Source organism: Cervus elaphus, chromosome 6 (genome assembly GCF_910594005.1).
Source record: "Cervus elaphus chromosome 6, mCerEla1.1, whole genome shotgun sequence".
Classification (NCBI taxonomy): Eukaryota; Metazoa; Chordata; class Mammalia; order Artiodactyla; family Cervidae; genus Cervus; species Cervus elaphus.
Window position 1 is genome coordinate 1,280,548 of NC_057820.1, and position 21,171 is coordinate 1,301,718.

General features: G+C 44.9%; 1 protein-coding gene across 1 annotated transcript in view; it reads right to left on the reverse strand.

Annotated features, from left to right (window-relative positions):
* Positions 1-21,171, reverse strand: part of POLN (DNA polymerase nu) — a 137,344-nt gene that overhangs the window by 48,020 nt on the left and 68,153 nt on the right. Inside the window, exons 15-17 of the mRNA XM_043905980.1 lie at positions 17,685-17,742; positions 16,702-16,776; positions 15,706-15,820 (exon numbers count right to left, since the gene is read on the reverse strand). Of these exons, the coding sequence (XP_043761915.1) occupies positions 15,706-15,820; positions 16,702-16,776; positions 17,685-17,742 (248 nt within the window). The remainder of the gene's footprint in view (positions 1-15,705; positions 15,821-16,701; positions 16,777-17,684; positions 17,743-21,171) is intronic.

Sequence of the window (21,171 nt, forward strand, 5' to 3'; positions counted from 1 at the left end):
CTTTGTTTTATAAGTCAATCCATCCTATTTTGCATCATATAACAATGTTTTAGTAATCGTGGCTTTATAATAAATATTAATATCTGGTAGGACTTGGTCTTCCTTATCGTTCTTAATTTTTTTCATGATTATTATGGATTATTTTTGCATCATAAACTACAGATTGGTTTGTCTAGCTACTAAAAAATCCTATTGGTATTTTTGGCATATTTATTTGGGCAGTTTTATATCTATACATTAAAGTAAACAATATTGCTCTAAAATTGAGATTTCCTATCTTCTTTTGTGTTTCTCTATTTTTAACTTTTTCCATCTAGATTTTGCACATCTCTAATTAAGTTTATTATAGGTATTGTGTCTTTCTCATTGTGTCCTTCCTATATCATGTTTCTAAGTGGCTGATGTTTGTATTCGGGAGGAAATGTCCGTGGTCCGTTGGTACCTGGCCTTCTGGACCCCAGGGTCAAGGCTTCCTTCCAGCTGACCCTCTGGTTTCCAGGCAGGCCTGCACCATCGTTACCCAGGGACCCTCCTGCTCTTCCTTCCCGGCTGTCACGCTTCTCCTCTCTCACCAACCAGGGCGGTGGTGATAGCGGCTTCTCCCGTCCTGGGCCTCACAGGGCTGCTCGGGGCTCCTGCCTGGCTGGCTGTGGTTTGCTGGCTTGCGGTGGGTGAGTATCATTGCGGGGGGTGAGGGGCTGGGAGTCCTGTGATCTGACTGCATCTCAGAGGGACGAGGCGAGGCCGTGGGAGACAGACGCGGAGCGGCTGGTCAGGAGGTGGGGAGCGGCAGGGGAGGGGTACCGAGGCGGGAGCTGGGGTCGCAGCCGGAAGCGCCTGGTGAGAAGGCCCGTAGGCCTGGCTGGAGCAGTGGTTTGCAGGGAGGGGAGAGGCTGGACGGTCCTGCAGGGAGGGGCCTGGCGCTGAGCTCTCTCCAGACCCGTCTGAAGTCTCCTGGGACAGCCAGGGCAACCGCCGCCCAGACCCCGGGTGGCTGGCCTGGAGCTCAGCACAGAGGCGCTGCAAGGACGCGCCATCCCTTTCGAGGTCTCCACGCTCGCAGCCCCCTTCTTCCCTCCTGCCTCCTCACTCCTGGGGGTTCAGGGCAACCTCCACTCTTCTAGGAAGGCTTCCTGACGGCGCGGTGCTCTGGGCTTTTCCTGTGTGACCTTCAGAAGCTTGCAGCGAAATATCTGGTTGCATTGTGCAATGTCCACTGCGGGCTCTGTGGGCAGGGCCAACCGTCTTGCCCAGCTGTCCATCAACACGAGATTGCTGTTCAGTTATCCGAGGAGCGGGCGGCTGGATGATCGTCTTGGGCCAAGCCGTCCTGGTTCCCACTTGGATGAAGAGATCTGAGCTGACACGAGGAGCTGAGGCTCGGCTGGAACCAGGGAGGGGAGCGGGTCCCGGGAGCTGGAGGACGAGGGAGGGGCCTTGAGCAGAGCCGCGGGGACCCCTCAGGGGGCGTAAGGGGCTGCCCGGACCCGCTCTCTCATCCCCGCGGGGTGGGAGGGCAGCCTGGCTGACTCGCATGTTGGGGAGGGGAGAGGAGGCCTGAGCCTGCTCTGCACCAGCCTGGACGCGTTCCGGTCTGCCCTCCTGTGGGTGACCCCCACCCTGGCAAGACAACCTCTGCAGCGTGGGCTCGGGTCAGTTTAGGGCTGGGTGGGGCAGCCGTCTGACCTTAGGGCAAGCTGGCTTCCAGTCGGCTCCATCAGGAGGTGGCGGGGCTGAATGCTTCTCAGTGGGTTTCTCCCTGAACCCCCACGCCACCCCGTGTCCTGAGGGACTGGACTCCACGGGAGGCTCTGGTTCCTCCAACAACCCTGGTTAGGCCACAGGGCAGCGGCAGAGAGGATGGCCAGGAGGAGGCTCCCTGGGTTCCTGCCCTTCACTGGGGCGCTGCTGCCCACCACTACCTGTGACCCCCGTGTGACCCCGCCGCCCTCCCCGCACTCAGCCGGCTCCAGGGCCGCCTGCCTTCCAGGCACCCCCAGCGGCCTGCAAACAGCTTCCTCTTCACTACAAAGTTACATGCATCAAGAAAGTATGTACTGGCACAAAAACAGAACTATGGACCAAAGGAACAAGATAGAAAGCCCAGAGACAAATCCATCCACCTGCGGGCACCTGATCTTTGACAAGAGAGGCAAAAATATACAATGAAGAAAAGACAGTTTCTTCAATGAGCGGAGCTGGGAAAACTGGTCAGCTACGTGTAAAAGAATGAAATTAGAACATTCCCTAACACCATACACAAAAATAAACTCAAAATGGATTAAAGACCTAAACATAAGACCAGAAACTGTAAAACTCTTAGAGGAAAACACAGGGAGAATGCCCTCTGACATAAATCACAGCGAGATCCTCTATGACCCACCTCCTACAGTAATGGAGATAAAAACAAAAATAACAAATGGGATCAAATTAAACGGAAAAGCCTTTGCATAATGAGGAAAACTATAACCAAGGTGAAAAGACAACCCTCGCAATGAGAGAAAATAATAGCAAATGAAACAACTGACAAAAGATTAATCTCCAAAGTATACAAGCAGCTCATGCAGCTCAATACCAGAGAAACAAACAACCCGATCAAAAAGTGGGCATAAGACCTAAACAGACATTTCTCCAAAAAAGACATACAGATGGCTAATAAACAAACACATGAAAAGATGCTCAACATCGCTCATTATTAGAGAAACGCAAATCAAAACCACAATGAAGTATCATCTCACACGGGTCAGAATGGCCATAATCAAAAAGTCCACAAACAATAAATGCTGGAGTGGATGTGGAGAAAAGGGAACCCTCTTGCATTGTTGGTGGGAATGGAAATTGATAGAGCCGCTGTGGAGAACCGTATGGAGATTATTAAAAACTAGAACTAAACCTACCATACAGCTCAGCAATCCAACTACTGGGCACACACACCAAGGAAACCACAACTGAAAAAGACACATGTACTCTAATGCTCCCCTGGAGAAGGGAACAGCTACCCACTCCAGGATTCTGGCCGGGAGAATCCCATGGACAGAGGAGCCTGGCAGGCTACAGTCCACGGGGTCGCAGAGTCGGACACGACTGAGTGACTTCCACTTCACTCTAATGTTCATTGCAGCACTGTTTACAATAGCTAGGACATGGAAGCAACCTAGATGTCCACCGACAGATGAATGGACAAGGAAGCTGTGGCACATGCACACAATGGAATAGTACTCAGCTATAAAAAGGAATGCATTCGAGTCAGTCCAAATGAGGTGGATGAACTTAGAGCCTACTACACAGAGTGAAGTAAGCCAGAAAGAGACAGACAAATGACGTATATTAACACATATATATGGAATCTAGAAAGATAGTACTGATGGTCCTACATGCAGGGCAGCAAAGGAGACACAGATGTAAAGAACAGACTTTTGGACACTGGGGGAAGGAGAGGGTGGGATGACTTGAGAAAATGGCATTGAAACATGTATATCACCAACTGTCAAACAGCCAGTGGAAATTTGCTGTATGATGCAGGGAACCCAAAGCCGGCGCTCTGGGACAACTTAGAGTGGTGGGCTGGGGAGGGAGGTGGGAGGCGGTTTAAGAGAGATACAGGGGCTATCCCAGGGGTACAAGGATTCTTCAACATGTGTAAATGAATCAGTGTGATACGCCATATTCACAAACTGAAAGATAAAAGCTACATGAACATCTCAATAGATGCAGAGAAAGCCTTTGACAAAATTCACCACCAATTTATGGTAAAAACTCTCCAGAAGGGAGGCACAGAAGGAACGTAACATAATAAAGGCCATATACGACAACCCACAGCAACACTGTCCTCAACGGTGTAAGGCTGAAAGCATCTCGTCCAAGATGAGGAACAGACAAGGCTGCCCGCTCTCACCACTGTCAATCAGTGGCCCCCTCTTCACAGTGAAATCTGGGCGGAGGCTCTGTCTGTCAGAGTTCCAGAAGCAAGAGGCTGAGAATGAGGTATGGGCACGGACTCCCCGAAGCTCTGAGGGTGAAGCGCCTCCGCCCCAGATGCCCTCCACTGATGTGTGTGGATCACGGGCTGAGGTGGCGGCCATGTGACCTGGGCAAGTTTAGCACTTTCAGCGTCTCCAGAACATGGGGGAATAACAGTCATGCGTGTACCGAAGTCCTTTACAATTAAGAAAGGTCCAGGTGATTCTGTCACCACTGTGAGGGATGCAGGGAGACTGTGTCGCCCCGAGGCTGTAACTTGGCTGCGTTGATGGGAGCTGCCTTGGGGAGGATGTGGGGGGTGTGCTGGGCAAAGGCCTGGGGAGCCCGCTCTGAGCTCTGAGGCTCTGGGCACGTTGGTGGGGCAGCAGGCACACAGCCAAGGTCGCCGGGCAGGTCAGGACTCTCTTCTTTGATGAGAACAGTAACAACCTCCTCCGGCTGAAGGTGGTGGTTCTTCACGGACGCTGGAGACCTTGCTTTGTCTGCTAACCTGTGAAAGTCGCTGCTGTGCTGTTTGGGAGAATGTGTGACCTTAGGAAGCTCTGAGCTGATAGAACACTTGTTGCTTAGTCGCTAAGTCGTATCCGACTCTTTTTGCGACCCCGTGGACTGCAACCCGAAAGGCTCCTCTGTCCATGGGCTGTCCCAGGCAAGAATACTGGAGTGGGTTGCCATGTCCTTCTCCAAGGGGATCTTCTTGATCCAGGGATTGAACCCACGTCTCCCGCATTGCAGGAGGATTCTTTACCACTAAGTCAGCAGGGAAGCCCCTAACATGAAATTGTTTTAAAATTGCCAGTGCTTGTAGGAATATTGGAGGGAGTTTGATGTGCCAGAGATCTGATCAACTGTTTAGTAGAAGAGTCTGAAAGATTAAGCAATAGCATTTAGGAAAAAGTGACTGGATGAGGGAAAACAAAACAACAACAAGCCCTCTGAAGCAGAACTAATCATGAGGGGACTCCTTTGCTGTAATTAATCATCCTGTCTGAACTTTCTTATGGAAGCACTATACAGGATCTAGGGGAAAAAATAATGATATGTGGTAATCAAATGTTTAACACTGCATGTATCTTGAAATCAGTGCATAAACTGTATCCTAAAAGAGCAATAATCCAAATGATACAATGGGACATCCTAACTATGTATTTATTAAACTTCCATTTAAAAATAAATTTCCCCTGTGGGAAATGCAAGAAGACTTTTTCTGTGAATGAATGAAATGCTAATTCTATTTCTCGCTTTTGTTCTGTCGATTTTTGCTTCAAGTGTTTTTGCTGGGTCTCTGCTGCCGCACGGGCTTTCCTCCAGGTGCCGTGAGTGAGGGCGACCCCCCAGCTGTGGCGCTCGGGCTCCTCGTTAAGCTGGCTCCTCTGGTTGCGGACCACGAGGTCTAGAGTGCGGGCTCAGTGGTTGTGGAGCTTGGGCTTGCTTGCTCCGTGGCAGGTGGGATCCTCCCGGATCAGATTTCAAAGCTGTGTCCCCTGCGCTGGCAGGGAGATTCTTTACCACTGAGCCAGCAGGGAAGCCCCTGGTTCAGGTGTTTTAAAGCTCTCTTATTAGGTACATTCAAATTTAGGACTGTTGTGTCCTCTTGACAAACCAGTCTTTTATCATTATGAAATTTTCTCTTCACTTCTGGTGACACTGTATGTTTTTGCAGTGTCAGCTTCCCATCTTGGTATTTGGTTTTCATTTACACTATTTGCATTTTGTTCTGTCTCTCTTTCCTTGAATTCCTTTGGGTGAATCACAGATTTTTTTTTTTAATATCCAATTTCATTGCCTCCATGGATTTTTTTTGTTTTACTTTGTATTGGTGTATAACCGATGAACTATGTTGTGATCGTTAGAGGTGAACAGCAAAGGGACTCAGCCACACATCTACATGTATCCACTCTCCCCCAAACTCCCCTCCCAGCCAGGCTGCCACATAGCATTGAGCAGAGTTCCCTGTGCCCTACAGGAGGTCCTTGTTGGTTATCCATTTTAAATGCAGCAGAGTGTGCATGTCCACCTCAGACTCCTTAACTACCCCTACCCCTCAGCAACCGTAAATTCATTCTCTAAGTCTGCGAGCCTCTTTCTGCTTTGTAAGTTCATTTGTGTCATTTCTTTTTAGATTCCAAATATAATGGAAGGTCATACAATATTTCTCCTTCTCGATCTGACTTGCTTCACTCAGGATGACACTCTCTAGGTCTGTCCATGTTGTTGCAAATGGCATGATTTCATTCCTTTTAAAGGCTGAGTAATACTCCATTTTACATATGTGCCATCTTTTTATCCATTCCTCTGTCCATGGACACTTAGGTAGCTTCCATGTCTCGGCTACTGTAAATAGCACTGCTATGAACATTGGGGGTGCTTGTATCTTTTCCATTATAGTTTCCCCTGGATATATGCCCAGGATTGTGGGATTGCTAGATCATGTAGTAGCTCTGTTTTTAGTTTTCTAAGGAACCTCCATACTGTTATCCACAGCGGCTTCACCAATTTACATCCCACCAACAGTGTAGGAGGGCTTCCTTCTCTCTACACCCTCCCCAGCATTTACTGTTTGTGGATTTTTTGATGATAACCATTCTAGCTGGTGTGGGGTGATACCTCACTGCAGTTTGATTTGTATTTCTCTAATAATTATAAATCTTGAAAGTCTTTTCATGTGTCTTTTGGCCATCTTTGGTATGTCCTCTTTGGAGAAATGTTTATTTAGGTCTTCTGCCCATTTGTTGGTTAGGTTGTTGGTTTTGATGAGCTGTTTATAAATTCTGGAGACTAGTACCTTGTCATCAAATGATGTCACCTTTACATCATTTGCAAATATTTTCCTCCCAATCTATGAGCTATCTTTTTGTTTTGTTTATTGTTTCCTTTGCTGTGCAAAAGCTTTGAGTTTAAGTAGTTTCCATGTATTTACTTTTGTTTTTATTTCCATTCCGGGAGACAGACTGCAAAAAAATATTGCTTCAGTTTATGTCAGAGAGTATCCTGTCTGTTTTCCTCTAGGAGTTTTATAGTTTCTGGTCTCACACTTCAGTCTTTAATCCATTTTGAGCTTATTTTTGTGTTTGGTGTTAAAGAATGACCTAATTTCATTTTTTTTACATGTAGCTGTCCATTTCTCACAGAACTAGAACAAAAAATCCATTGATTTTTAAAGTTATACTTCTTCTGGTATTGTTTTAGAGGCTGTCCTAGAAATTACAGTGTTACAGTATATATCTTTAAGTTCATAGTATACCTTTAAATAATATTTCATGACAGTGTAAGAACCTGAAAATAGCATAATTTCATATACTCCCTTTCCCACCCTTTGTACTTTTAAGTGCCTTTCATTTTACTTCTATGCTATAAACTTAAAAAAAGACACCTTAGTCTTTTCAAGAATTCAAAACTATATATAGGGACTTTGCCGGTAGGAATCTGCCTGCCAATGCAGGAGACACGGGTTTGATCCTTGGTCTGGGAAGATCCCACAGGCCATGGAACACCTAAGCCCACGCACCACCATGGCTAAGCCTGTGCTCTGGGGCCTGTGAGCCGCGACTGCTGAAGCCTGAGCGCCGACGGCTCCTCCTGCTCTCTGCAACAAGAGGAGCCTCCACAACCAGAAGCCTGTGCATCACCAGGAAGCCCAGCCCCTGCTCTCCACGGCTAGAGAAAGCCTGAGTGCATCAACGAAGATCCAGCACAGCCAGAGATAAACAAGCAAATAGACAATTTAAAACCACATGTAAACTATATATTATTATTGTTGTTTAGTCGCTTATTCGTGTCTGACTTTTTGCAACCTCATGGACTGTAGCCTGACAGGTTCCTCTGTCCGTGGGATTTCCCAAGCAAGAAGCCCTGGATCTAGACCTTTAGATTGACTTTCTTTCGGCATGGCAAGGATGTGTGCTCCATTGTCTTCTGGTTTCTGCTCTTTCTATAAAAAGTCAGCTGAGATTCATTTTCCCTTGGGTGGTTTTCAAGGTTCTTTTTATCTTTGGTTTCCATGAGTTTGAGGTTAATGCGCCCAGTGTGCACCTTTCTCTGTTTTTGACGTGCTGAGGGTTTGCTGAGCTTCGGGCATGGAGACGGGCATCTTTGATTGGTTTTGGAACGTTGTCGGCCGCTGTACCTTCAAAAGCTTCCTGAACCTCCTTCTCTCTGTCCTCCCTGTGAGATGCCAAGTTGATACAGGAGAGAACACTCGATATGGACCCACAGACGTTGGTCAGTGGGTTAGATGTGATACTGAATTTCATCTTTAAGGAAGAAATACCCAAGTGTTGACAACACAAATGGATGCACCTTTGCTATACAGTAAGGACCCGCTAGGCTGTGCTCAGAGGCTTACACACACAAGAGCTTGCTTCTTGCTCATGCAGCATGTCCATCTTGGGTCAGCTGAAGCTACTCAGGAGCAGAGTCCAGCCTACATCTGGAACACCGACGGCTGTCGTGGCAGAGGAAGAAGAAAATATGGATAACCATGGTTGGCTCTTCTACCCATCAGCGAAAAATATCATTTCTATTCACATAGCGTTGGTAGCGAGTCATGTGGCCGAACCTGAATCAATGGGCAAGGAAGTACACTCTTCCTCTAAGGAGAGATAACAATATGTTTGAATAATAACCTACCACCACAGTTCACCCTTCTGACCATACACATTTGCTTTCCTCCCCCTTGACAAGAGTGACAATCCAAAGTCCCAGGTGGTAGGGCATCAGGGTTGTGTGTTTATATCAGGTCTTAATCTGGAGGCCAAAGAACTAAGAAGTTGAGTCTACCTTTCATGCCACACACGTGATAGGCAGTAGTGGGTGGGGCAGGGCTGAGAGGACCACATGAGCACTCCTGCGTGGGAAGCAGGAGAGTGGGAGGCACATGGTGTCACTGGTCCACGGCAGCTCTGACCTTCACTGGGCAGGGGCTGAGAGACCTTCTGGAAGAGGACCCTTGCTCAGTCACCTGTTTGCTGGGGTCATTCTCTCCACTCCTGGGACCTCCCTTTTCCACTCTCTTTCTTGGCTACTTGTAAGAGGCACTGAAGGATTTCTTTTCCTTGGAGAAATGAGCGTGTCTCCTGGGCTGTTTCTTGGTTATCAAAGGCACCGGGGCCCAAGGTTTGCGGTCACAGTCTCTTCCGGCACAGCTGGAGGCACAGGGCTCAGAAACACAACCAGCTCTATTGACTTCAGTCAGCTCCATGCGCCCACAGACATACCCACAATCCACCGGGAGAGAGATGCACCCTCTCCCTGGACTTGAACGCAGGCGCCTGAAGCTTATCAGGGACTGGGAGAAAGCTACCGTTAGTCTCTGCAAGGACTTATGGGTGTCACCTGAAGTCTTTCAGAGATGTTAACAGTAGGCATCTGAGCCACACAGCTAATTTGTGGAAGGCAGTGCTTTGATTGGCTTTTGTCATTCAGAGCCCTTTTCAGGTCTGCCTTTTACTGGTTGGAGGTGAGAATAATTTCTATACTCAGATGTGTAAAATTTATGTTTTTTGGAATCTCCTTATTTCTTTTCATTCCTACTTGTACACGGGATAGTTCTTTTCCGAGTGTTTCTTACAGTACCTTGTCCTATGCAGACAGCAGCCACCAAAGCACACTCTAGCATTCTGCTAGCCCAAACCTCAGCTCATTAGGGTATGATCTTGGTGCTTGTGTCCAACTCTTCAGACCCCTGGACTATAGCCTGCCAGGCTCCTCTGTCCATGGGATTTCCCAGGCAAGCATGCTGGAGTGGGTTGCCATTGCCTTCTCCAGGGGATGTTCCCAACCCAGGAATCAAACCTGGGTCTCCATCTACTCCACAAGTTATCATAGGAGACAGTTTTACCAACTATCATACATCACCATATACCATGGGCTTCCCCAGTGATTTGGCTGGTAAAGAATCCGCCTGCAATGTGGGAGACCTGGGTTCGACCCCTGGGTTGGGAAGATCCTCTGGAGAAGGGAAAGGCTACCCAATCCAGTATTCTGGCCTAGAGAATTCCATGGACTGTATAGTCCTTGGGGTCACAAAGAGTAGGACATGACTGAGCGACTTTCACTCATACCAGGTACCAAATGCCACCCTCCAGCCTCCAACAGACGTCCCCTCTCTGCAGTCCACCAGGCCCTGGAGCCAGTGCCGCGGTTTCAGGACCCCAAGCAGCGGTGGCTCTCTCCTGGCACCCAGGCCTGTAGACTCTATGAGAGGCCGAGTTACTTCGCCGCAGAAGTCCCTCTGAAACCGCGCCCCCAGCACGGGGGCACGTCCCCTTCACCTCCTTCCCATTGCAGGGCTGGTCCACCATTTATAACGCAGGAGGATGGAGCAGCCTCTGTCAGTTTTGCCAAAATAGAGAGAAAAGAGATGGAAGAAACTCGCAGTCGCATAAGCCTCAGTATAGGCGTGACCCGTGTCCCTTTCACTTACTGTCATTAGCCAGAGCAAATCACACACCCAAGTCTGACATCTACCAGACAGGGAAGCACCATCGTTCCCCAGAGAAGGAGAGCAACCCACGATACCATCCTCCACACTTGCCTATGAGACAATATCTCAGAAAAGCACCCAAGAAGAGTCCCAAGAAGAAGAAAAACTAATATATTCTGCAGTGAAAATTATTTTTTAAGCTTCAAGTTTGAAAATGTTGAAGTGAACATATGACTGAAATGGTTTTTATCTGCATTTTGTAAAACTTTTAGGAAACCATCTAATCGGGTACATACATAGTGATTACTGGGAAGGACACCTCCGTGCAGAAGGTTGTCTTCCGAGCATGGGTGATGACACTGGGGCTGGAGGAGGTGGCTCTGAGACCTGGCCCGGCTCAGACGTGGGCCCAGGGGCAGGCCCGGCTCTCTGGGAATCAAGGCTTTCGTCAGGGACATCGTGGCTCCACTGATGATCTCCAAGGCTTCTCCCAAGTCTCCATTTTTATATGTAATCTACATATTTTCAAAGGTTTTTCAAGAAAATTGTTATTCTTTGAAAATGTTATTACATCTTTCAGAATACAACACTGAATTGCCTTTTTGCTTTTTGTGTTTCAAACAATAAGCCATTTACATGAAACAAACATTTTTAAGAGTGTGTTTGATCCTGCGGCTGTTTCACCATGTGCTATTCTAGTCCTCTGTTTGGAACACAAAAATCATTTCCAAAGCAACTAATTATAGTATAAGTCACAAGTGTTGGATTACTGCTGCTGGTAGGAAATTAGAAGCAACCATCATGCAAATATTAAAAGCTTCTTATTTTTGAAGTTCTCCCCAAAACTAGTACAAGATAAAAAAAAATGCAGGAAAGACATATACAACATCCAATGTAGAAATGAACTTCTCAAGTTGGCTTTGTGAGTGATCAGCTTAGCATGAATCGGAAGAGAATTATTTTCTGTCTGGGACTTTATACTTGCCCTGAAATCGGTGGAGCCTGTTTGTGTGGATCTATTTCTGGTTCTCTTTTCTGTTCTGTTGGTCTATGTATCTGTTCCTCTGCCAATACCACACTCTCTTGATTACTGTGTGTTAAGTCTTAATATCAGGCAGTGATTCCTCCCACTTTCTTCTTTGTCAACATTGTTTTCGGTATTCTAGTGCCATGCCTCTTCATCTAAATTTTAGAGTCAGCTTGTTCATGTCTACAAAACTTGCTTAGGTTTTAATAGGGATTGAATTAAGCCTATGGATCACTTTAGGAAGAACTGACATATTTACTGTGTTGTGTCTTCCATTCTACAAACACAGGATGTCATTCCATTTATCAAATCTTTGATTTCCTTCATCAGCATTTTGTAGTTTTAGACATACAGATCCTATACATATTTTGTTAACTGAATACATGCATTCATGCATGCTAAGCTGCTTCAGTCATGTCTGACTCTTTGTGACATTATGGACTATAGCCCAACAGGCTCCGCTGTCCATGGACTTTTCCAGGCAAGAACATTGGAGTGGGTTGCCACTTCCTATTCCAGGGAATCTTCCTGACCCAGGGACTGAACCCATATCTCTTAATGTCTCCTGCATTGGCAGGCGGGTTCTTTACCTCTAGCATCACCTGGGAAGGCCAACTGAAATAAGTATTTCATTATCTTTGGAGTGAATGTATATGGTATTACATTTTTAACTTCAATTTCTTCAGGGTTTGTTGTCAGTTTATAGAAATGCAATTGACTTTTGTATATTGGCATTGTGTCTTGCAGCCTTGCTAAACTCACTAGTTCTAGAAGTTGAAAAATATTGTTTTCTTATACATACTCTAAGACTTCCTACATAGACAATCATACCACCTACAAATACAGCTTTATAGCTTCCTTTCCAATCTATATACCATTTATTTCTTTTCCTTGACTCATTTAGTGGCCAGAACTTCCACATTCAGTACTAATAAGTTGTTACTGATCTTTTTTTTTAATTTATTTAATTGGAGGCTAATTACTTTACAATATTGTGGTGGTTCTTGCCATACGTTCACATGAATCAGCCATGAGTGTACATGTGTTTCCCCATCCTGAACACCCCTCCCACCACCCTCCCCATCCTATCCCTCAGGGTCATCCCAGTGTACCAGCCCTGAGTACCCTGTCTCATGTATCGAACCTGGACTGGAAAGCATTCAGCCTTTTACCGTTTAACATACTGTTGGCTATAGGTTTTTTTTCTTCTAATAGATGTTCTTTATCAAGTTGGGGTTGCTCCTGTTTATTTCTAAATTCCTAAGAGTTTTTATCATGAATGGGTGTTGGATTTTGTCAGATGCTTTGTCTGGGTCAATGGATATCGTCATACTATTTTTATTCTTTAGCTTGATCATATGTTGGACCACACCGATTGATTTTCTAATATTATTAAACCAGCCTTGCCCATCTGGAATAAATCCCACTTGGACATAGTGTATAGGTTTTTCTGTTGTTGGATTTGGTTTGCTAATATTTTGCTGAGGAGTTTTTACATCTAAATTCAGGAGTGATGTTGGTCTGTGTGGGGTTTTGTTCCGTTTTTATTCTTCGTCTGGTTTGGTATCAGGACAATACCAGCTTTGCGAGTATGACTGGGAAGTGTTCCTCTTCTACTTTCTGAAAGGGGTCATATACAACTGGTGTTGATTCTTTCAACAGTTGGTAAAATATTCCACGGAAGACATCTGACCCCGCAGATTTCCTTATCAGGAGATTTTAAATTAAAAGTTCAAGGACTATTCATGTTATCTATTTCATCAGAGTTGGGTTTTGATAGTTTGTAGTTTTCAAGAAATCTATCCATTTCTTCCGAATTTTTGAGCATAAAGTTGTTTATAGCATTTCCTGTCTTTTCGATGTCTGCAGAATCTGTACCAATACCTTCTGTTTCATCCTGATATTGATGATTTGTGTCTTCTCTATTTTTATTTTTGTCAGTCTTGCTAGAGTTTGTTAATTTTATTTTTTTTGAAGAATCAACTTTTTTCCATTGATTTTTGCTGTTGTTTTCTATGTTTCAGTTTCATAGGTTTCTGCCCTTATCTTTACAATTTCCTTCCTTCTTACTCACCCTTTTCAGGTTTCTTGAGACGGAAGCTTAGACTGTTTATCTGAGGTCTCTCCTCATTTCTGATGTAGCGTTCAGTATGGCACACTTTCCCCTTGGGACTGCTTTAGCGGCATCCTTCCCCTGACACTTTGAAAAGAATGTTTTTCTGTAACACTTCGTCAGCAACAGCCAGAGTTGCTCTTGGCCCACTAAACAAAAAACACCCTTGGTGATCTATGCACAAGCACTCAGCTTGAATCACAGACAGATTCTCTCACACACTGTAAGGAGAACTCCAGGGCACCATTACACCAACACACTCAGATGGCAACGAAGCTCAAACGTGAACTGAACAAGCAAAACACTCTTCCTGCCTTGGTAGAAATGCTCTTCTCAGACTTTGCACACCTCTGGAGAGAGGGCAGGGGTACTACTAAATCTATTCCATGCCTTGAAAATTCTATGCTGTCTTATATCCTTACTGGAGAGAAACTGAAATGGAAGAAAGTGCGTCTTCTGGGAAGAAGCACAGAGAAAGCTGGGGTGAGCAAAACACGCAGGTGCGTTTGTGTAAAGGTGTAGGGGAGGGAAAGAGACAGCGATTCTCTAAGAAAAGATGCTCAACATCAGCAGTCATCAAGGACGTGCAAACCAAACCGCAAAGATACCACTTCATACCCACGGGGATGGTTAGAATAAAAAAGAGATAAACAGTATTGGCAAGAAGGTGGATAAACTGGAGACCTGTGCACTGTTTGTGGGGTATAAAATGCTGCAGCTCTTCTGGAAACTAGTTCAATAATTCCTCAAAAAATTAAATATAGTTGCTACTGCTGTGATATGAATTTCACATTTAAAAATGGTTGAGGTGATAAATTTTGTTATTTTACCACAATTTTAAAAAGTTAAACATAGAATTACCATATGACTCAGAAGTTCTACTCCTAGGTATCTATCCAAGAGAAATGAAAACATATTTCCATATAAAGTTCTGTGCATGAATGCTCACAGCAGTATTATTCATAACAGTCGAAAGGTGGAAACAACCCAAATACACATCAGCTGATAGAGAGGTAAACAAATGGAGTATGGAATATCATTTGCTTGTTTATACTCATATATATATATATATATATATAATACATTATTCCATAGAAAGGAATATTATTCATCCACAAAAAAGAATGCAGTATTGATACATGCTTCACCATGGATGAACCTTGAAAACATTATGTTCAGTGAAAGAAGATAGTTACAAAAGGCCACACTCTGTATGATTCCGTTAATGTGAAATGTCCAGAACAGAGGAATGTGTGGAGACAGAAAGAAGATGAATGCTTTCCGTGGGGCAGGAAGGGTGAGGACTGACTGCTCCTGGTGGGGGTGGGGGGGTTTCTCTTTAAGGAGTGGAGATGCTCTGGAATTAGACAGTGGTGATGGTTGCCAACCCTTGTGAATGTGCTAAAACCCACTCAATTGTATACTTTAAACGGATGAGTTTTATGTGAATAAAATCACAATTTTTAAAAGAGTACACAGGACGCACTAAGGAGAGGGCCTTTCCTGGGAGCCAGGGAGGGGAGCCAGCTCCGGGACTTGGCAGGGCCGGGTCGACCCAGCCTCTCAGAGCAGCTGAGCTGGGGGCGGGCAAGGAGGGGCGGGCAGGGTCTGAGCCTGCTCTTGCTGACTTTGGACCTCAGGACAACTGCATCCTCAAGAAATGTGATCATCGCCTTAGATGGGAGGAGTTCTAGGCTTCAGACTGACAGAAAAAAAGCCTAAGTAGGCAAAACGAAAAAGCAAGAAGGAGCCGGCAGTGAGAAGGAAGAGGGGTTAAGTGCAGGCTTGTGTTGCCCCCAGACAGCAGCTGAGGGTGCGGGGGGCTGACGCCAGGGTCTCCACCAGGCTGCCTGCAGGCAGTGGGTTCTGTCTTCCCCGACTGACACTCATCTGGAAGGCATATGTGACTTTCACTTCTGATTTTTTGATATTTCTGGTACATTTTTCAGTAATTGACGTCCCTTCTGGAGCTGAAGAACAACCACCTCTTTCATACTTAGGATATGCTTGGCATCGTAGCTATCTACTCTTTTCAAAAAGATTAACTACTAGAGAAAAACATAATTTCTTATTGAAAATAGGTTTGGACCAACTTCAGGTTTTTAAAATCATGCCTGCATTCCTGTGGATCTGATACTGTTATGAGCACGTATATCTTACCACTGTGAAGTCAGGGTGGAAAATACATCCTCTCTCTCAGATTCCTGGAACAACTTCAAAAGTTCTGGGTCCCCAGATAAGTGTGCAAGAATGCGCAATTCGATCTGCGAGAAGTCTGTCAGATAGAGCTCTGCGTTAATTCAGAACCTATCCACAACACACCTCATTGTTGCCGCCCACCCCAGGTGACCTCAATCTCCCCTCCCCACGGGGAATCAAGGTCAGCACGCCCACCTCCCACCTGCCCGGCCCCTGGGCGTCCGGGCTCTTGGCCATCCCTGGGGCTAAGAGTCCCTGTGACCTCTTCCATCAGGCTGGCAAGGCCTCCAGGGAGCCGCACTCATTGACCGATTCATCAGAACATCAGAGGTTCAGAAAGGGCTCTCTGTGCCAGGCTGTGTGCCTGGGGTGCGCTAGTGAACAAGACAGATGACGGCCCCTTCCTGTGCAGAGCTGCTACTCGAGGAGAGGGAGACGGTTTGGGTGAATGATTCGGTGTGTGAGAAGGTGAGCAATCAAACGGGAAAGACAGATCGAGGGAAGGAGGTTCCAGAGTGAGTGTGGGTAGGGAGGTTGTCATCGAGAAAGGGATGAGGTAGCAGGGGCAAGGAGGTGGAGGAGGGAGCAGGACCATGCTGGGCAGAAGGCTCCACGCGGGGCTGGAGGTGGGGCTGCGGGCAGAGGGACCAGCACGGCTGCAGCGAGCGGGAAGGGGCGCCAGGGTGACGGGACAGAAGCGGGGCGGGGGTGGACTTGGGGGGCCTCGCAGGGAACCTGGGCTCTAGATGCAGTCATGTGAAGAAGCCCAGGAGGCAGAGCTGTTCTCGTCTACTGTGCATAAGAAACCTCTGCTTCATATAAATATCTGCCTCGGGATTTACCTTAAAGAATGAGTTCTGTAAGCGCCTTTGGATTATTCAATTTCTAAATATTTGAACATGTGAATCACAACGTGGGCTCCAGTGACATGGCGTGCCTACCGTGGCCTGCGCCTACCTGCTGCCAGGAAGGTGTGGCCTTCAGATGAAACAAACGCCGTCCTTGGGGAGATGGTGAGTTCGTCCTCTTCACCTGAATCATTATGAGTTCAAGAGCACTTGGTGAACTGATCGTGAGCTGATTCATAGCTATTCCGCACACAAAGTTATTTTAACATCACTCGGAAGTCACAAGAGTATTTTTCTAATTTTTCTTAATGCAATTTTAAAACATCCTAAGACTGTTGAAAGGAAACTAGATTTTCTGCTGTTAAAATTTCCTATTCTGTGCAGAATTCTTAGTGAGGGAAAGGTCAAACACTGACCCTCTGTGCCCTCTGTGCCTCGCCAATAGGAGGCCTCCTTCGGGGAAGGTCTCCCCATGGAGCGTACGGTGAAGGGCTGGCGGAGGCCAAGCTGCTGCCCACCTCCAGGAGTTCTGCTCACGTACAACGATGTGCCTGTTAGAAGGACTGCTCATGGCGCTTCACTGTCTGGCTTCGACCTTCTGGAAGCAGCAGTTCCCGAAGCCAAGGGGGCAGGAGCTTACTGGGAACGGGCCACAGAACCCGACTTTGCTCAGGCTTGACCTTTTCTTTTTTAGAAATGTCATCGCCCGCGTGGCAGTGGGGTGGGTCGAGAGAAAGAAGAGTGTTGCTACGCTTTTACAAACATTTCCAGTAATTTTCAGACCTTAATAAAAGCCGGCTCCATCATCTGTTTCTTCTCTGTTGGGAAGCTGGCAGGGAAGAGGTGGTGGGAGGGGAGCCGCTTCCCTGTTGTAATTATCATCTATTTTCACTTATAAACCGCTAGAGGGGAGGGGCCATACCACTTTAGCTGAGTTTTATTTTTCAACGTATATTTAAATCCTGGTCATGCAAATACAGAGAACTTCAGGGAAAAAAAGCAGTTACTTAAACAGAAAAACAATTACAAACATTTCTAGGCTCTAAAAAAATTTTACTCAAGATTTTTGTGAAGTAAAAAGAAATGTGTTACCTTTAAAACTTTGAGGTTTAGTTATCTGAATTGGGTGCTTGGAGATACCTTGGATATTCTGCGAATAATAAAGGGGAAACGGCTTTAGTTGAAATATCTTCTCTTAATCTGAACCATTTAATGGCATTTAAAATGTGTTACAGTTTAAATATATATATATTTTTTTTATTGGAGAAGGAAATGGCAACCCACTCCAGTATTCTTGCCTGGAAAAGTCCATGGACAGAGAAGCCTAGTGGGCTGCAGTCCATGGGGTTACAGACTGAACACACACACATGTGGAGAGTGGAGAGAGATGGGTTGGTGGCAATAAACTGGAAGAACTGAGATTATATTTATGTATTTGGCTGCCCCGGGTCTTAGTTGCAGCATTTGAAGTCTCAGGGATGGCATCTGGGATCTAGTTCCCTGATCAGGGATCAAACCTGGGCTCCCTGCATTGGGAGCTCAGAGTCTTTGTCATTGGACCATGAGGGAAGCCCCTAAAATGTGTCACATTTTATTAAACACTAACAAAATAACTAACGCCAATGTATTATGCATATGTGTATAAATACTTAATACAACTAATACTGAAACATAATTGTGGTGGGGAGACCAAAGTATCAATGTAAAGTCAATATGCAAAAATCAATTCTATGTTTACATAGTGCCAATGAATAATTGGACACTGAAATTAAATAAACAATGCCATTTATATTAATAACAGCACTCCCAAAACATTTAGGTATAAACTTGTATGTTGAAAACTACAGAACCCTGATGAAAGAAAATAAATACCCCAAATAAATGGAAAGATATACCATGTTCATGGATTAGAACATTCAACATTAATATGCCAATGACTCCAAAATTGATCTGTAAATTCAATACAATCCTAATTAAAATATTAGCAGTATTTTTCTTAGCTATCAACAAGCTGATTCTATAAACTATGGATCATAAATATAAATGTAAAATGCAAAACTCTAAAACTTTTAGAAGAAAATTTAAGAGAAAATCTTTGTAATCTTGCATTAGACAAAGAATTTTTAGATATACCCCTTCAGCATGGTCCATAAAACAAAACAATGAAAAACTGGACTCTATCAAACTTACTTTTGTTTTTTGCAAATTACGTTGGATTCAAAACATATATAGAACTCTCAGACTTCCCTGGTGGTTCAGTGGCTAAGACTCTGCCCTTCCATGCAGGGCTCATAGGTTCAATCCCTGTTGAGGGAACTAGATTCCACATGCCCCACAGCACGGCCAAGAAAAAGGAACTCTCAAAAAAAGTCAGCAATGAAAGGTACTTCCAGAATGGTAGAGTGAGGAGCTTGCCAACTCATTCTTTGAAGTGCTACCCTGATGCAAAGACCAGATACCAAATACAACATCCTCCATAAACAGGCAGAAGGATCCCCAATCAACATTAGCACACTGAAACTAGCAACATACTAAAAGGGGTTTGTACACAGCCAACCGGGATTTATCTCAGAAGTGCAAGCATGGGTTCAAATCCAAAAAAAATTAATATAATACACCAGATTAGTAGAATAAAGGACAAAAACACATCATCACCACAACAGAACATAAGCATTCAACAAAAATCCAACACTCTTTCATATTAAAATATTTCATTTTCTAGGAAGAGAACTTTTCTCAAGTTAATAGAACACCTACAAAATTAACTCACTCTGAGTAATGTCAGGGTCTATAGCTGTATAAAACAGAATATGTTCTCTAACTAATAGCATGTCAAACTAGGATCAGACCAGACTGTAACTAACGTGCTCGGCTAAAAGCTCTTGGTGATCACAGCTTGGTGTCAGCTCACCTGGCAAGCAAGGACTCGGCTCCTAAAATCATTTCCCTTCCACAGCCCATAAAACGTCTGCTTAATGAAAGTTGCTTTACCAATGGAAAGAGGGATAAAGAAACTTATTTGTCCTGAGAAAGCAGAAATGTGATTACCTTTTGATAAAGGAAACTTTTTATAATTAAACACTACTTTTTATGTTTTACAATATAACAAATAATCAAATAACAGTGAGTGCTCACGGTTGTGTCCCGACTCTTTGTGACTCCATGGACTGCAGCACGCTAGGTTCCTCTGTCCATAGAATTTTCCAGGCAAGAATACTGGAGCGGGTTGCCGTTTCCGACTCCAGGGGATCTTCCCAACCCAGGGATTGAATCTGGGTCTCTTTCATCTCCTGCATTGGCAGGCGGATGCTTTAGCACTGCACCACTTTGGAAGCCCCATAAAAACAACAGAAACTTCACTAAATATCTAACCTGTGTAGCACACTTTACACACTACATAACGCTCTATAGTTTGCGCATTTTAAGGAGAGTTAAAATGTATACTTTGTCCTTTGATCATATGACAGAATGCATGGTAAGAAGGGGCTTGAAGGGTATAGCTGTTTTTTTCCCCGCCACGGCTGACAGACATGAGCTCAGTTCCCAGGGACCCTCACTCATCTCAAGCCTCTCTTCTTTTCTGTTATTACACGGAAGCCGCTCTGCCCATGGTGAGCAGAAGGAAGGCTCTGGCATCTGACTGTGGCAGAGGACCTCAACCTTGAACACCGTCTTTCACTGTCAAGTTGCAGGGAAACAAGAGTTTAAGGCTGAGTTCCCTGTATGACAAAACCCACTGAAATGCTGTGAAGTAATTAGCCTCCAACTAATGAAAAAAAAAAAAAGGGTGAGTTCCCTCAAGTTAATCTTAAAACAAGCCAGATAAAAAGGTTGCTCATGCTGACTGGAGACTACAGGAATGTACAATCACCAAATAAGAAAAAATAAGTTACTTTCAATCAGAATTGCTTTTATGAAATGTCCCAAATATGTCTAGAGGTAAGTTATGAAAATTAAATCAGTTGTTAAAGATAGAACCACAATATTTTGATGGAGAACACAAAAAAAATCTATAAAATCTTCTATCACGGTAAATGGTTTGTGTTTTTTTTTTTAATAAAAGTAACCATTTTATTTTAGAACAATCTTACAGAAAAGTTCAGTTCAGTTGCTCAGTCGTGTCCAACACTTTGTGACCCCATGGACTGCAGCACACCAGGCCTCCCTGTCCATCAGCAACTCCTGGAGTTTACCCAAACTCATGTCCATTGAGTCAGTGATGCCATCCAACCATCTCATCCTCTGTCGTCCCCTTCTCCTCCCACCTTCAATCTTTCCCAGCATCAGGGTCTTTTCAAATGAGTCAGCTCTTCGCATCAGGTGGCCAAAGTTTTAGAGTTTCAGCTTCAGCATCAGTCCTTTCAATGAATATTAAGGGTTGATTTCCTTTAGGATTAACTGGTTGGATTTCCTTGCAGTCCAAAGAAACTCTGAAGAGTCTTCTCCAGCACCACAGTTCGAAAGCACCAATTCTTTGGCACTCAGCCTTCTTTAATGGTCCAACTCTCACATCCGTACATGACTACTGGAAAAACCATAACTTTGACTAGATGGACCTTTGTCGGCAAATTAATGTCTC